The following is a 19226-nucleotide window of genomic DNA, read 5'->3' on the forward strand; positions in this document are numbered from 1 at the left end:
TTTTCTTTTAAATTTATATATACAATAAGTAAAGTATATTTTTATATGCATTATACTAAAGTAATGATGATATCAATTCTCAATGATCCATTTGTTTCCCTTTTAAGATATGTTCACAACACATTACAAGACATATATGGCTAAAGTCATGTTGTGAAAATTGCATTGTCAATCAAAAAGAAAAATGGTGCTCCTACTTTCCCTTTTAAGAAATGTTCACAACACATTACAAGACATTTATGGCTAAAGTCATGTTGTAAACATTGCATTGTCAATCAAAAAGAAGATTGGAATTGTGTTGCCTTGTAACGTATGCTTGATTTGTTTAGTATAATTGTACAACTTCTTTTAGGAAACCACAATTGACTATGATGAATTTCAAATTAGACCAAGACTATGACCCCTTTCTCTGCTTTTATAATAATAGATTACAATTTTTGTTGTTTAGTTATTCTAGAAAAACATTCCTAGCACCAAATTCATTACAATATGAAAACCAAACCTTGTATATTATGTCGCACAAGCTATTCATCAGGAAAACAAAAGAGGAATTGCTTATTTCGGAGTTGGTCTTACTAGAGTCCACTACTCCTTATATGGTATTATTTCCTTACATTATTGTAAAGTGTTGATTGGCATATTAATTGAAAAATAGCTATAACTTTCAAATGGTATAACATTTTTTAAATCTTAATGTTGTGTCACATTCTATGCTTCACCTAGTATAAGAATAATTTTATAAAAAAAAATTTGGTAAAATTTTCTATTAGTTAAGGTGGTCAGACACAGGAGTTTTTTTTTCTAAAAATGTTTTGGTAGAAAATTCATATTTAATTATTTATTTGGAATAAAAATACCAAAAAATATGTGTCACATTCGGGCATGAGTCTACTTTTTATATCTATAATTATATTAAAAAAAAATTATCACTTGATTTTGATTAAGGTGGTCAGACATACACCTACTTTTTATTTTCGCCTTGAAATTTTCGTTGTACTGCATTAAAATCCAAACTTTTGACCAATCAAATTTTTTTCTCCTAATAAGGCCTAGTAGTTTAGAAACTACATTCAATTTCCTACAGATTATTTTCTTACAACCTTTTGATATAAAGTCCATAACCACTTTAAAATTATGTGTCAAGTTGACATAACCCTGATTTCCTGATTTTTCAATGCCACTTAAGGCCATAGTTTGGTATACCATGATCCTGCACATACCCAGACTACAAATAAAAATTCAAATGAAACTTGGTTTGGTTAGGCTGGTGTCCACACTAACAAGTGAAAAATGTATTTATATTACAATATGATGTATTTGCAAGTTTGTAGGTCATGAATGGTGGGTGTGGTCAAGAGGTTTGTTGATTGTCTATAAGTAGAAGAATTTTTTAGCTTAACTAGATATCTACAAGAAAAGTAGAAGTGGTACTTTCATACCATCTTCCTTGGTGGATCCTAATAAGTTCTCCAAGATGAATCCCTTAACTGGGTCACTCCTAATAGGGTGAGAAGGATCCTAACAAGTCTAAAGACTAAACCCTTCAAATGGGTGGCTCATTTATTTGAGTCTAAATCCTCTCATAAGTTTATTCCTAATAGGGTAAAGATCTTAATAGGGCTAGAGGAAAATCCCTTAATTGTGTGAGTCCTAACAATGCCATCTCTTAATTAGACATTACTTGAAGATCCTAACAATGACATGCATTTAATAAAAGATACTTTAGAAAAGTACAAATTACTTGTAGATACTAATTTTTACGATGGTTTTTCCTTCTCATCAAGGGTTCCCATGTGAGAAAAAATCGCGTTATTATATTTTCTTTGTGGATGCTTTCATGTGTTACTTTTCTTAATAACTCAAAGGATAATTTGAATGCATGTTGTTGAAAGGTTAAATAGTATATCTTATTTGATTTGTATATTTGGTAAACTTTTTAATTTGATATATTATTGATTCACTCCCCACTTTGAGAAATATTGGTACTTAGAATACTTACAATTGGTATCAAAGCCTAGGTCCTCTTAGTGGTATGCTTAACAACTTGAGGTATAGGTAAGATGATGAAGAAGGAAGGCCCAACGTTTCCTAAGGATAATTACTCTATATGGTGTGATTAGATAAAGATCTACATTTTAAGGAATGACACCACACTTTTGGATACATGTTGAGAACAAATATATTACACCTATCAGGACAATTAGTGAAAATCAATGAAAGATGTAGTAGGAGATCGTTTAAGCACTAGAAGCCATTGCAAGTAATTTATTTGATATTGAGTTTATTGATACTCATGAACTTTATACTAATTATAATTTTTCAATTACTTATTTTGTAATTGAATGCGTGAGGGTTTTTTCATCAATGTTTCAAATTACACTCTATGATCCATCATCATGATGAAAGAAATAAAGCAAAAGGAGAAAATAAGATATGTTGTAGACTACAACTCTTTAAAAGTGGGGTTTTCAAGATATTGGAGAAAGTTCACAAGAAGACCACAATAAGTCAAAGTGAGCCAATAAAGGAAACAAAGAGAGAGAGAAATAGAAACCCAAAAAAAAAAAAAAAAAACCAAATAAAGAAGTCAAAAAACATGAAGGAATATATATAGCAAGTTTTGTGCCTTATGAACCATTCATTATAGAGATCCCTTAATTAATCAATTACAAATAATTTCTACAACATGCCAAACTATGATATTTCTATCAAGACTCTGTTGGGACTCAAAGTTGAAGCCCCAATTTTGAGTACCATTGAAAAATCAAGCCCTATAAGCATTTTTTAATGAATGTCTACCTGACTATCCTTTCAAGGCCTAAGAGGTGTTTAATGTTTCTAACACCTTGAATTCACTATGTCTAGTCATTCCATGATGATAAAATGTCATTCCAAGCCATTCTATGAAGTCCCGTTTTGAGTAATTTCCAATTCTGCATTTTGGCCTAAGTGTCAAACAACAATAGGAGGCTGTGTTTTCAATTGAATATCTTGCACCTAGTAATGTTTCATGACTCGCCACTTTGGGAGTTTTTAGTTTCCATAACAGAGAATCTATATTTTAGATTTTAAGTTGTTTTGAATCCATTTGAATAGGTTTTGAATCCCTCAAAATTGGTTGTTTATCGATGTCATGCTGATGTGAATTGTTCTGAATTCTAGGAGGCCCTATTTGACTTGTTATAACTTTGACCCAGTTGATTGAAATGAGATAATTCCTTTTGCATTACATTATAGAGGTTAGAGACTTACTATGTTTCAATTTTGAGCTTATGAAAAATCCATTTGAGGAGTTTTCGAATGCAATTCTAAAAGCAATTTGTAACTTTTTACTGGTGTTAGCAAATGCAAATTGATCGGTATCTCTATTTGTGATGTCATATCTCAAAATCCATGATAGATGAGATCAAATGGATTGTATCACTGTGTTCTACTCTAAAAATACTTTAAATTTGCCAATTTTCAAGTCTTGATGAATCCATCTACACAATTTCCCAGGCCCATTCCATTTGCAAAAATTGTTTTTCTGCCATTATTTCCAGCTCTGCAAATCTGAGTAGCCCACTTTAACCGTTTGCCAAATGTGTCCAGTTATTCGTCATGAGCCCTAACCACAAATTTATACTCTCTTCATGGAAGTGAACCAACACCCAAGTTTTTGTTTCCCCAAGTGTCAGTTTGCCTACTTTTCAAAGCCAAAATAGAACGTGATTTGTAGTTTTCTAACATGTTTTCTTGCAAATAATTCTGAAAGGGAAAGTTTGACAGTCAATATCTTTTGACTGAGAATTTGTCATGACACGAGATTCGACAGGGTAAGAGATTGCAGAAAAAAGAATCAATGTTGTTGATTTCGAAGCCCAGATAGATGTTTGGGTTAGTTTTTAAAGCCAACTGATAGACCCTGTTAGCTAAAAATCACAAGTTTGCAGATTAATGATAAAATGAGTTTTTTTATGATAGAGAAGTGTTTGAATTTGTTTCCATTGGTCAATTTTGTTTCAAGTCAATGTCAGATGTTCTATGGCTCAGTTTGGCTCTTCAAGTGTTCAAAAACAAAACAAAAATTAGCTGGACCCACTTTGGGACCCTACTAATTCTATCATTATAATAAGGCATTGGGATGTTAAAAGGTTTTAAAAGGGGGAGAAGAGAAGTCATAAAGTTTTAAAATCATTACAAAGAGAATTTTTGGTTGAGAACGACATTAAGGATCAATTTGAAGACCATTCGCCACTTTGCAATTTTGAAGATTATAAGAGGTTCAAGCAAGAATCAAAGTCATAGTCTTAAGATTCTTGAAATATTTTTCATCACCAGATCCATTAATTAGTGATCTTCCTTTGGTTTGTAGAACAAAAAATAATACAAAACTACTTCAAGGTTGTTTTGGCAATGTGGATTCAAACTTCCCTTCTTATTCTATGTATAGGAGGTCATTCATAAAAAAATGTTCAAATGGCATTTGTTAGAGTTTGGAAAGTTTTGGAACTATGCTTCCAACTTTTGGTTATGGGAAAACAAACAACTCAATGTGAAGTTTTCTATAGGTTGCTTTCTAACTCTCCAAAATACTTCGGTAACCAAGTTCAAGTTAATTGTGCAATACGAGATGTAGTTGCATTGGTATAGTGTAGTTGCCATAGACTTGGAATTATGGCTTTTAGTCGAGGAGCAGTAGTTGGGAAACTAGTAATATATGATTCTCCTCCATTGATTAAGCATAAGTTTTCCCCATCTTCTTATTTTGGCACTGGTTGATTGGAATCTAGCTAGCTTGGCAATTGTATGCACATATAAGTTTAGGAGTCTAGCCATGGGGCCGAAAGCATCTAAATATGGTTTAAGAGGGAGTGATCTACATTTTGCAGCTGAAAATGCACATCTTAAACTAAAGCCATAGGATCATCAATTGGCCAAAAGTTTACTTCCATAAAAAAATTTGTAGAATCAAATCAAATACAAGGAGGCAGCCCACACAAGAGTCCAAGATGACACATAAAGAAGAAAGCAGTGCCAAGGTAGAGGAAGCCACACATAGTGGTTAAAGTCCATGCTAGAGGAAAGAAGACCATGTGCAAAGGAATAGGAGAGACACACACTTTCAAAAAATGCACACTTCTACTATTAAAAACACAATCACCCAAACAATGCCATTGGAAAGCACAAATATTACTCAATATTTTAAATCCTAAATTCATCCATAGTTGAAAAAAATGCAGGCTGAGATAAGAGGAAACATACTTGAGAAATATTGGAAGTCTTAAAAAAATGCCTTTCAAACACCACAACTAATGTAATCTCCACAAAAAATGTACAATTCGCAGGGTGACTAAGGGAAACACATAGTCACAGTGAATGGAGCCAATGGGAACATTCCCAAAAGCGCACACTCCCAATCAAACAAAAACGTCTCCCAATTTGAATGGCCACACCAGAAAAAATTCCTCCATGCAAACATTGTCCAACAAAAAAGACAAATCCACCACAAAGCTACCACCAAATAGAATCCCAAATCTACTTGAAGAAGGTCATTGCAAAAGGCACTTGAATCAAGGATATTCAAGCCCATAAAGATCACATATAATGGTCACTGATCATGTATTGGGATGGGCCACACAGATTTTTGTTAAGAGACAACCAAAACTACATATTTTTGTTGCCTGATTCAAGGAACAATTGGGAGATTCTATTAGGGCTCGTGTAGAATATCAACTTCTTAATACATAAATAACTCCTAGTCTTCTAAATTGTGTAATTAAACATGCCAATATGGAGCATTGTTTGGGAAACTTGGAAGCTACATCCTTAGTGTTTGACATGGCTATTGCAGTCGAGAAAAGCAAAGAGAACTCACAGTCACTACATTTTCTATTTATTCAATACTCTCACTATCTTCAAATAGTGCAGCAAAATACATGAAGAGGCAAGAGGCACTGTCATAGCCATAGCCTATATAGCAGAAAAAATAATGAGACACATTATCCCACATGCACCAAGTGGGCATATTTTAAAAGGTTTAAATATAATAACACAGCCTTTAAAGCAAGGCACTTTTGAGAGCTGTAGGTTGTTTGGTGGGGTCTGTGGTTGGCCAGAGGACCTCAAAATTTGAGCCTTGAAACAAATATTGATGCAAGATGCTGACACGATGATGTGGAAGCCTGCCGAAGAAGGTCACCAAATTCTAGTGGTCGCCATGTCGCCATTGAAAAATGGGACGTTTATCAGCAAGTGCCATGGCAACCTCCCAAAAAACCAAAAATTCAGTGAGAAGTGTGGACCTAATTGGCATTTAAGGTGACCCAACCAACAAGTGACACATGGAAATGATGTGGTGCTGATGTGGCGAGCTGAGGTGGTGGAAGGTGACATGTATCATGTGGTCACTATGTCGTGATGACATGGCACAAGGCTAACTCATCATGCGATATGGTGACCAGTGACATGGTAGACATGTGGTGGCCATGTGGTGAATGTTAGGTAGTTCTGTAGAATTTGGTCAATCAAAACATGCCACATGGCGAGGGTGGTCAACTAGGTTTAACTTGGAGGAAAAATGGTAGAAAAAATCAAAGGGCTTAAAAGGTTAATTTTTAAATATTTTTATTGGTTGAGTTCACAAGTTCACTTTTAAATAAAGTTTGCATTGTTCTATAATTTTAAACTTTTTTTTTTTTTTTTTTTTTTAAAAGAGGGGTAAACGCTTTTGACCTGGAGCTATGAACCAGTGAGGCCACAAACAAGGGACCTCATCCCCATGAGATTTGAACCTTGATGGCAAGGATAACAACACAACAACTTAACCATCACAACATGCCACTATTGGCATAGTTTTAAACTATAGAAAAAGTCAAATTTTGCAATAATGTTGTGCAAGACTATAGAAGGAACCTGAAATTTCAAATGGCTACAAGAAGGGAAATTTATTGTCCGAAATATGTACTCCAATATATGATTGGAACTGAGATGAGATGAATTTTCTAAATATGAGGTTAGATTTTGCATAGATATTCACCAGTTCACTCTATAAGTAGATTTGTATTTTCTGGGGCATTCTCAACAGAATGGGCAGATTTCATCATTAAGCATCAAAATCAATTGGAGGGAAAATATTGAAGTTTGTTGAAGCCTAAATGAATTTTGAAAAGTTTTATTGGCTTTTAGCGGTCATTTTTAACTGTTTTTTTTGTCTTTTCCTTGATTCCAGATTTGGCATCAAAAGCAGTTATTGTTCCATCAAGTATCTAAGATATTTTTATGCTTTTGGGAGGCCAAATGATAGAAGATTTGATTTACCAATTGAGGGGAGAGATTAGAGAGATGCTTTTAACTTCTAGGAGATGTTTTCCAAGTGGACACATGTCAAATTCATAACATATTTAAGAATTCACTCTCCTCTATATCATTCTCTTTCTCATTCTTTGTAGGGGTTCCAGTTTTTGACTAAAACTATTCACTATTGTGATACCATATTTTTTAACAATTTCTCTTGTAATGAGCAACATTAAGTTTTATATAGATAATTCTCATTTTTTAGGTGATTTGTGAGTCATTTATGTACATCTTTCATGTATTTGTTTTCAAGGAAAATTAATAAAACACAACACAGGGTTTACATTCATTTTGAATCTTGTCTCCTATTCATGGGTTTGTAATTTGTTCTAATTTGTGAACCAAGAGCATAAATTAGGTTGCATTTTGTTTAAAAACGCATGTGGTTGAAGTATTTTTCTTGTGGAACAAAGAGCCATGTAATTGTTTGCTATTTATCACAGAGTTTACAAACTTCATGGTGGGATAGGTTGAGTATGAGATTCATTTTGATGTAGATGTCTATTCATAGGTGAACGATAGATCAGGGATCTTGATGTAGGAGTTATGTCAAAGATTTTTAGAAGATGTATGGTTGTAATTCATGTAATTGCCCAATAGATAAGGCATTGATCAACTATAGGATCATTCAATTTTGTTGCTCATGCCTAGGTCTTGCTATTATCAACATATTAAATCATCTTTTCCCTTTGTGTTGAAAGTTATTCAAAGTCTAACCCTCACTCAGCTTATGAATTGCATTGTCTTGCATATAGCTATTGCAGATCTATGTGATTACATGAGTCATTAGGAGAAATAAGGGTTAAATCTGCTATTAATAGATTCAAGAATATGTTTAGCATTGGTACCATATAAATTGAATCTAAGGTCCACCTGGCTAGGTTTTGTAGAGCCTAAAGTAGAAGAAGGGTCTAGCCTTATAGTTGGCCTGGTGTCTGAAATGATATGTTAAGGATGGGAAGTAGTTGCCCCTAGATGTGTCTTGTTCTGATCAGGGTAATTTGAAACCTATAGCATTTCAAAACACTAACAGACTCAATAATGTTTATTTGGGTCAAACTCATTGACTCTTATTTCATGAATAGGGGTTAAGAGGAATCTATCTTCTAGAAGAATGACTCAAACAATTTGAGCTCATTGCATCTAGGTGATGCACATAGGGGTGAAGCATCTAACCTTCCTAGGAGGTCACCCATCCTAGTGTTGGTCCAACTCAAGTGCATGTAACTGTGTATTTTCCTCCAAGGTTAATCTTACCTGGATTGCTACCCCATTTTCAAAACCTTCAACCTATGTTGTGCCTTGTGAACCATTCATTACAAAGCCCCTTGAGCTCATCAATTGATAAGTAGGATATATTTTTGACAACATATTAAATTATGATATTACTATCAAGATTCAACTATTAAGTTTCAGGTCAAACTCATTGATCCATGTTTCATGAGTAGTGGTCGAAAGGAACCCATATCTCATGAAATTGAACTAAACTCTTAGATATTAGTAGTGAATTAAAGGAAAGAATAATAAATCCCAAGAAGTAGATCAACACTCTATAGATCAATGATTAGATGAATGCTATATTTGATTGCCTCAAAACTAAAAACTATACATGAGGCATGTTTGGTTCCTTTGTTTGAAGATAATCTTAAGCTAGCTCATAACAAGGTTGCTAGAAGGATATTTTTTGATATTTGAAAGGAACTCCATACTATGGTATATGATATAAGGGAGATAATTAATTCTCTTTGAAGGACTTTACTAATGTCGATTGGTTTGACTGTGCACATGATAGAATAAATACTATTGGAAGCTCAGTTTTTGTAATAGACGTATTGGTCCACAAGCTCAACAAATAATGAGAATTTGTATATGTATTAACTACAATAGTTGAGTATATTGCTACAACATACTATTGCACTGAAGTGATTTAGATGAAACATACATTGAAGGATATCGAAGTGATGTATGATAAACCATTCCTATCATGCATGATAATGCAAGTGGCATAAATATTTCAAATAATTTGTCAGTCAATTCAAGAACTAAACATATCTCTATTTGGTATCATTTCCTAAGATAATAGGTTGAAGAAAAGGAAGTTAGATTGGAGTGTGCACATACAAAGGATTAGATTGCATACATTTTTAGTAAAACACTGCCAAAGAATATATTTAAGTATCTTAGATAGAAGTTAGGAGCTATTTCTCATCTTCTAAGTTAGATGCATGAGTTGATGCATCTTGAACTAGGAGGAGAAATTCCAAGTATATATGTCTCCTATATTGATGTGATTATAACTCTTATGGTTGAAAGAAAGCTCACACATTGTAGAAAAAATAAATGAGGAGAGACTTCTATAGAATATAGTGGAAACATCAAAAGAACATTTTTGCTTGATGCCAAAGGGAGAGATATATATACCAAACGGGGGATTTGAGTGGAGTTGACTTATAAAGTGCTATCATCAGTGATAAAGGAGGATATTTTGGGTATTATGTATTGTCATTGATCTATCAACTTGATACCTAATAATATGGGTTAAAGTTATGAATGACATGAAGATAAGTGTAATATTGTTAATTTTATTGGAAAATGTGTCGATATTGTTGGACAATGTTGCTAATGTGTGTCATTTTTCTATTGAATAATATTGCTAAGGTGATTGTATAGCATTAGTGATATAATATTTAATGAAAGGATTTATTAATATGTAAGAAGATAAGTTGGCATGCTATGGAATAGGATAATGTTTCATGACATAGAGAGAGAGAATGTTACATGAAATGGAAGGAGAGAACATTGGTTTCCTCGCCCTACTTGGAAGGTGATTTACTTTTGGACCCATTTGATTTTAAAAGTTGCAATTCATACCAAGGGCACATTTGTGGCCAAAAGTATTTGGTATGCTTAGGAAGTCATCAAGCCTTGTCTTTGGTGGGTTGGCACTAGCTTTCAAGATATGCTATCTTTTAATTAGGACAACCTTTGATGGTTTCTACTTATTCAAATTTAGGGGCTTCACCTTATTGGGTTGAACCTTGTAGTTTCATAGAAATAATGTTGGTACTCCCCATGATTTGTTTTCTAGATATTCTATGAATCTTCACTCTTGGAAAGATTCAAGAATCCAATTTTGGGTTTTGCAACTAAATTTTAAACATTGGGCATCAATATATGAGCTACACAAAAGTGGCATTCACATAGTCAAACCTTCATGAGAAAATAACTTAATCTATAAACACTACTTTCTATAACTATGCGACAAATGTGAGATGCTACTAGCTATCTACACCTTCATATTGTGCTTGCATTCAATTTGTGTGGTATTTATGTTCACCTTTAAATTTATTTGCCAATGCTAGTTTCACATTATCTTGTTATCCATTATTGATCCTAAGCTTGCCCATTTATCCTGATGTATTTCTTGCCAAGGTTTCACAATGGGTTCTCCCTTTAGTAAGTGGGTATTTTGAACCCTCATTGTCTACTTTGCAGTCAACCAGAGTCCTTCAAACATCTTTTTAGTTTTGTCATTGCACTTAACAATTATCAAGCTCGACTTATGACTATTTTTGGCATATGAATCTTTTGGTGGTTTGATCTTGTGCTCCTTATAAGAATAAACATGTTTGACATGCTTTCATGTTGGATTATTTTTCCTTATGAGAAGATAGCAATCTCTTGCTTCTTGCCACCACTCTGGCAACATAGGTGCCTTGGCTTGGCTTAGCAATGATCTACCTTGCCTTTATGATATTGCTATTAGGATTTAACTGTGCAATGTTTGAGTCAAACTCATTGACCCATATTTCATGAGTAGTGATTCAACACGAATCCATCTCTCATGAGAATAAATGTAACACTTAGGAGCCATTGAGCAGTCCTTGATGAGAGTGGGATGTTTACTTGTAGGTATGACAATCATCTCTTGACTAGTGGTGGTGGTTGGCCAAACTCCTCTAAGTGGCTCCCTTAGATTACTTTGACTAACAACTTTCTTGTACACTATCCTTTTAAGCTCTTAAATGTGACATTATATCCTCCTATCCTTTTGTATGGATAAACTTTGGCCAAACTCATTTAAGTGGCTCCCTTAGATTACTTTGACTAACAACTTTCTTGTACACTATCTTTTTAAACTCTTAAATGTGACATTATATCCTCCTATCCTTTTGTTATGGATACACTTATATAATTTCTAATGTAATAAAAACTTGCACATATATTCATCAAAACACTAATAATAATAATTTCAATTTCACAAAATTACAATACAAGTCTAAAGTATCTTTGTATGATTGGACTTGCCACTTATGCTGAGATATTTTGGAGTCATAAACGTCGAAGGAATATCAACTCTCTATGTTCATATCATAAAGAAGATGATTGACAAATAATAATGAATCTTTGGGTATTAAGAAGCAATATGGCCAAGCAATTTAGGGGTGTCCGTCAAATGCATATCGTGTAGACTATAAAATGCATCCCACCATATTCGGATGTGACAATTTGTTTGCAATCATGATTCTCAACCTCTGAGCTTGATGTAACAGGCATCTCTTATCAATTAACTTGTGCTTTCAAATCTTTTGTTTGATATTGGAATCGCTATGATTTACAAAACACCGATAATATTGGAAAATGACTTTTGCACTTATATAATGATATGTTTCATCCTTTTTGTCTTTGCCGTGAATAACAAGTCTATTTGTTTATTTCACACCTCCTCAGATGTCTCATTCAAAACAATTGTAATTGGCAAAACCATGTTTTTATTTTAGCATAAAGATTTTCCATTACTCGTTGCATGTTATCAGTTCTAAAGTCATTATCGCAGACATGGTCAACAAGACTTATGACTGTTAGGATTTCTGGAGTGTCAAGATCAGATTTCCTTTAGAGGTGGAAGACTCCCATGACTTTAACAAAGACTCCTGTTAGTTTTTACTACCTTCTAGATCACATTTCCCAAGTCGGCAACTCTTTTCTTCCCCTACCAGTTTGTGATGTGCTTGCCACCTGTGTTGATGATAAAATATCAAACAGCATTATGAGGCCTTTTCCCAAGGATTTCATTGTGTGGACTCTCTATTTCCAACTTTGGGTCCCATTTGTGTATAATGGACCTTTAAAACCCTTTACTTTTCTTAAAGTCTTTCCCATCTTCAATATTAATTATTTTTGTATTATACAACTTTTCTTCTCAAAGTAGAAAAATAGATTTGATATCTGCTTTCATGTAGGGCTATGTGTGGGGACTATTTCTGGTTCACATATATTTTTCAATATTAATTGAAAGGTGGTCCTGTGCTACTTAAATGTTTGAGGATCATAATTTTTTTTGATAAATAGTCCCTTTTCTATTAATTAAAAGGATCAAAATTTTAACATATATATTTTTACTAAACATATTATTAATAGATTAATTTTATATTAATTTATTAAAAAGGATTTGTAATGAATACTATGACTGATTTAAAATGATTATTATTATTAAACATTAAAATTATAAATCTTTACTTCAGGATATTGTATAATAAACATTAAAAAATAAATTAATTCTATAAAGCTTTTAATCATTATATTAATCTAAATTCATTACCCATAATCACTTCTCTTCTCTTGCTATCTGCATTCTAATAATGAATCACCTAAAATATTGATAATAATAACTCTACATAATCAAATTAAAAAAAATCTGTTATACACTATCTAACATTTAACAAAATAATCTTAGAAATTGAACTTTGATTAATCTGTACCTATTTGAATTGCAAAAGTACCGTGACTGAAATGAAAGATATGAAAGCTTTGGTTTCGTATCATTGAAAGAAGAATCTGCATGATGTCTGTATTGAGATAGGATTTTATGTCGTGCAAATACGGATGTCTCTTCAACAAAGAACCAATTCTATTTTTCTACCTTATCATACACCATGCGAGAAAACTGGTACATAATCTAATAAAAGACAAAGTTAGTTTGCAACTACGCATTCTTACTTTCCGGTTGGATGTGCACCTGTGCTGTTGATCTCTATTTCCATTGTAAACAACACTAGAGGATCATCAAGACAACGAACCGATGAAACCAAAACAATGAACTGCTTTCACCCTTTTCATAAGCAATGTTATCAATTCATCAAAATGAGGAAGCCCAAACACTGAATAGCTTAAATTCATATGCAGGGACAGTAAGATGCATCAACAAAGGAACATCCATTGGCAGAAGATATACCCAATTGGAAGCACAAAAGCCTTGGTTTACATTCTACTAATACAGAGTATTCATGGGATACTGTTTTAACAACTCAAGCAATTGATTTCTACATTTCCATGAAAAGTAAATCAATTTGTAAGTGTACATTTTCTAACAGTTCATTCTAGTAGTGCCACTCAAAGATTTTTCCCACCGACATTTTTTTAACGTGTACTTATTTAATTAATGTGTGATCAACCCAAAATAAGATCGCTAACACACAAGGGACACTAATTGAAGTTCCGGTTCAGTGAAACACATATATTGGCAAGCTCTGTGTCTCCCTTTTATGAATCTTTTACCATGTAGTTTCAGCCAGTCAAGTGCTGGTAAAGGGTATTTTCTATTGCCAATCAATTTAATCTATCTAGGCCAAACCTAGGATTTCATATAGCTTCAAGAATTGAAAGAGTATTTCTATTTTTCTAAGAGTGTTGAGTAGATCACAGCCATCAATCACAGAACAGGATGCTATCATTTTCATTGATGATACCTTCTCAACAGAAATACCTTGGAAAGAAATTGTAGGACATAAAACTCTGTGGAATGCTAAAGCATTTGACACTTAAACTGGCAATTGACCCTTGCTTGGACATACCATTTAAGCATAAATAATTTACTCTGTTTTTGTCTTTTTTTCCACATAAGATCTAAGAAAGTGGCCTATCAGGAATAGGCCACACCATCCAACAAGAGGGCTTTCAAGGTTACTATAACCAAAATCTCTTATCGGTAAGGATAGCTGGAAGACAATGTTAAACAGTATGATGTCCTGTTCATTGGACAAAACTATAAACACTAATACAAATTGTTGAATTTTTTTTTCACATGCGCAATCATTTTATGTCAAATTTGGATAATGTTTTGGGGAAACTTTTTAGCTAACAAACCTAAATATTGAAAATAACAAGATAGGCATAAATAGTTTTCCAAGATTTGATGGTTCCACAGTCCTTAGTATTTCGAAAAAAGAGCTTTCAGAAATGAATTTGAACTTTAAGATCAGCATTTTGAACCAGTGAATCTCAAAGTTTTCCCAGGCCTGTCATATTGCCCAAAAGAAATACAATATAAAGCTTTTTTCTCGTACCAAATTAGAGAAAGCAATAGTTAAGGTTCTAAGTGAGTAATGTGGTTGGTTATCATTCACGAAAATAAGGATAAGCAAACAGGATTCTTTTAAATGACATAGGGCATTATGAGAGTGTGCTAAATATTGATCATGGCAGCAATTTCTAGTCCAAGCATTTATACAAACTTTATCAACAGTAGAAAACCAGAATAATGGAAAGGCTACAATTATTACTAGAAAGACAATCAACTGAACAGACAAGGAACTGAAGTTGTGAGTTATGCCAAGCATGGAGAGGCTTATCAGGATGAACAATTTCAGCTTTCTAAGGCTGACAAATTTTTATGAAAGGACATTCTTGCCACATACTTCACCAAAATTTTGAAGAAAAAAGGAATTCAAATTGCATTTTCTTGAGCTCCTAAATGAAAAAGTTATTAACAGGATCCTCTGAAATGTGCGAGGAAAAGGTGGCAATTTTTTAAAGCTTGTTTCAATTGATCTCAAGGATTGTCTGATCTTGCTCTGCATCCAGTCTCTTACAAACAATAAGGATTGGATCAAATATATAACATTTTCAAGAATTCAGAACATGCTAAATCCAAGTTTCCTGAAGAATACATCAAGCTCTGCTTATTATTGCAGATGAGCATATTGTATAGTATGATTTAATAATCTTATACAGACATAGTTTGCAACCTGAATGAGGTAACTGATTGAAAGAACTCAACTGAACTACTAATGTTTGCAGCTTTATATTTACAAAACCAATTAAAAGGACTCAACTAAGCTGCATCCCCAAACTAAAAATCATGAAGCAAAAGTAGGAGGTCTCAAAGAAGTCCCTGACTATTGTACACTCTGCCCAAACCAAAGGTAACTTTGCAGGCAACTTATTAGGTTTCGCAATATTTCTCCAAGAGGAGTTTACATTAATAGATATACAGATCAAAAGATGATGCTACACAAACTCAAATCAGATTTTCAATAAATCGCTTATGTTATGTGAGCTGAATCCAGATTCACTTGACAATTGTCAAGCATGTTTTTGGTTTTTGAAAATAAAATAAAAGAATTCTTACCTTTTAACTCAGAATCAAGAGGTTTTCCGGCTTCTGAAATGCGTCAGGAGACCAAGCTTTTTCAAGGCCTTGGATATTTTCTTCAAGCTGGGTTTTCTTAGAGGCATTTTTCCTTTAGAAAATTTCAATGCTTGAAGACAACAAACCTGTGAGGCTTCCCGCATGTCCTCTGCATCAGAATCCAGAATTTCTTGGAGATCTCCACAATGGCCCTTCCTTGCAGATAGTGATCCCTGGCTTGCATCATTGTATTTTTCCCAAAGGAGATCCATTTCTGCCGCCCCTACAAGCATAACTGGCGATGCCAAAACCTGAGGTCTCTTTAAATACGTGATTGGTTCTGAAATACTGTTTCTTAGCTTGGCAGCCAGCACATTTTGGTGCTCATTCTTGTGTTCAGGGGTTCGTATAGAGGAGGATGGAAGTTGAGATTGCTCTTGCTGATCTCTATTGCAGTTATTACCATGTATTTTCTGTCCATCTTTTCCATTCTTTTCCTTCTCCCCAAAATCATCATGTGCTTCCCAAAGTTCATCCATGCATCTGATCTCATCTTTCAAAGCCCCAATTGGGAGGCTTGTACATGTTCTTAATTTTTCATTAAGAACATTATCTGTTCCGTCTTTGCAATTATTGTTTTGAACAGAACCTTTTGTTCCGAACTGAACATCATCTATTAACTCATCATCTGCAGACACAAAGATAAAATTTTCACTAAGCTCCTCTTCATCTTTTGAAATTTCTGACGCATGCTCATAGCCCACATCGTTTTGATTTTCAATTTTTTGTGGATTTATAAAACATCCAGAGTCCCCAATATTGCATGGTTCCTGCAAATGCCTATCATAAGAATGCATGAGCTCCGCTTCTGCCATGGCCAGACTGCTAGGGTTCTTTCTTTTGCTCTCATCATCCCCTTTACTTTCACAAGGTGCATGCTCAAGGATCTCAGTATTCTCAATTCCTTGTCTAGAAGAAAACGAGATTCGGTGGAGTTGATTGTAATCTGAAAGTTCGTACTCCTTTTCCATCCCGTGAAATGGGTAAGTATACAATCCTTGGTTGCGGAAATCCATCCCCGTGCTCTCAATAAGGACTTGCGTAATACTCTCCAGAGCATTCAAAGCATCAAGCTCTACTCTCCCACCCAATTCATCAATCAGTTTCTCCATGAGCTCCCTTACTTTGCCTAGAATAAGACTCTTCCCTGAAACACCCATTGGGCTTCCTCCATCCTCTTCAACCTTCTCCTCTCTAGTTTCCCCAAAGTCATCAACACTTTTGTCATTTTTCTCTATACCGGCTTGTTTTTCTTCGTAAAAAATAGACCGGTCCAGTTTCTCTAGACTTTCCGTCCATTCTGCCCAACCATCCAGCTTGCTATTGACCCCTTGAGGCATTTTCTGTTGACATGCCCAACTAATTCCTCTGCCCTCTTCAACACTTACAGCTGCCTCTCTAAACCTATGCCACTGTAAATCCCTATCAGCCCTCATTCTTTCCAACTGTGGGCCAAGGCTAAACACAACTAGCAAGAAAAGCACGGTGGAAATCAGCAGGGGATAGAAGAACAATAGTATTTTGATCAACCTTGGCGCACATATGAGAAAAGCAGCTATGTGAATTGGGTAGTTCCAAAAAAAGGAGCAACAATAGAAAAACTCGAAATATAGCCGTGCCCATTGATCATCACTGATATATCTCTTCTCCCACGCCATTGTTACTGCAGAAACTGCACTACCCATGACCGGATTATTCATCATCTCCCTCAAAATAGGCCCCATGCCTGTGACAACAACACATAAATGTGTTAAAAAAACACTGAAAAGCCTTAGATTTCTAACAACATGGTATTGGAATTCGCATCCCCTACTTTTATACCTTAAAGTGGAGTCCCTTCAATGGAGAAATATGTATCATAAATTAGCAGTTCCCATCCACTTTCTGCATTAACTTTTGACTCCTTTCCTATCGGACTTGGCAGTTTCCTTCCGCCTAATAAGTTCAGAATACAATTTTGACTCCTCTTTTATATCAGAAAGTTATAGTTCACACCAGACTTCTGGATACATTTCTAGTTCTCTTCTCCTACATACCAATTTACCGTCCACACTCTGATCATAATTTTGACTCTTCTTCCGCGAGAAAAAAAGTAGTCGCTGACTCGCTAGTAGTAATAGCAATCCACCTTTTGATTCAACTTTGCCTCCACACATAATCTCGTACACAATGGAATTCAGAAACGGCATTCAGTTCACTTGACTCTTCTTCTTTCAAAGCATAGAACTGTTCAATAACTAAAAGGGAATGTATCCCAGATTTTCAAAAAAACCATGACATCAATTTAAATTCTGTACCAAAAACTGAAGAACAAGACATTTTCTTAAAGAACACGATATCTGTATTCACATATCATCAAATGTCCAATACTACATTGAGAAGAACATGAAGATGGTTTAAAATATGATATATGATATTTGATCTCTAACACTGCTAATCTTCATTAAAATTCCTTCATTTCTTCAATTCAAATTCTCTACCTCTCCATCCCATTTCCGTTGCTCTTTCCCGGCGCCTTTTTCCTCATTGCATTCAGATCTTGCAGGCACTCCAAATTCTCATAACATGTTTCTTGTTGCCATTATCATGTCTTGCAGTTTCCACCTCTTTTTATATATCATATAATTACACTTATCCTCATGCATTACAGCGTTATTATTCTTTCAACAAGGTAGTTTGTTACAATTGCAACTTTTCCCCTGCGTGGACAGTGGACACCCACCCACTGTACTGCCATTTTACTCTTGGGTAGGGCTGTGTTGAAATTGCACGGCAATTTTTCTTCTTTCAAGCAAAGGAAAATCGTAAGTCAGGGCTACCTTGTTCCACGGTAAGACATTTATATTTGTGTATCCAAATGAATTTTAGGTAATAATTGCATCTCCTGCAGGAAAGTAGAGAGGCCTTACTAATGAAATGATTAGATGCAACATAATTTCATGACTGACACAAGTGTTGGGTTGATAACATACAAAAGCATCCAACTGAGACCCATGTGGAAGTCTGGCCCCTTTCGCCATTGAAATGAGACGGACCACCATACTCTTTTAGCCTGCCATTCCTACCTATGTGACAGCCCTTACCACCAAGACTACCATATAAATTTTTTAGGCGTGCCTCTTCATATATTTGATATTTAAACCTGTTTTATTTTCTCTGTCAGTCCAAGGTGGAACCTAGGTTGGTCATTGAGAATGATAAGACACGCTCAATATTCGAAAAGATCACTATATAAATGAAATTCATTTGTTTATGGTGGATTTTCATTTACAAAGTGGATTGAGTTGTTAGGGATTTTTGTAACAGATATCTCTGGTGGAGCTTCTGGTGAAGGAGGTTCAGGCTGGTGAGGCTCAACCTCATCATCCACTGTTTCCTGAGCATCTACATATTCTTCCAGTTCCGGTGGAGAATCCACATC

General features: G+C 34.5%; 1 protein-coding gene across 1 annotated transcript; it reads right to left on the minus strand.

Annotated features, from left to right (window-relative positions):
• Positions 1-15202: 15202 nt before the first annotated feature.
• On the minus strand, positions 15203-18388 carry LOC149554739 (uncharacterized). The gene is made up of 2 exons (XM_089828777.1): positions 17627-18388; positions 15203-17531 (listed from the first exon to the last, which is right to left on the minus strand). Exon 2 carries the CDS (start codon positions 17527-17529, stop codon positions 15760-15762), a length of 1770 nt encoding a protein of 589 aa, XP_089684903.1. The 5' UTR covers positions 17530-17531; positions 17627-18388; the 3' UTR covers positions 15203-15759.
• Positions 18389-19226: the final 838 nt, after the last annotated feature.

Source organism: Cupressus sempervirens, chromosome 5, assembly GCF_028749045.1.
Source record: "Cupressus sempervirens isolate cs-2001-9-10 chromosome 5, ASM2874904v1, whole genome shotgun sequence".
Classification (NCBI taxonomy): Eukaryota; Viridiplantae; Streptophyta; class Pinopsida; order Cupressales; family Cupressaceae; genus Cupressus; species Cupressus sempervirens.

Coding starts and splice junctions, on each gene's coding strand:
- LOC149554739 (XM_089828777.1), bottom strand. CDS start 17,529: ATGGGGCCTATTTTGAGGGAGATGATGAATAATCCGGTCATGGGTAGT.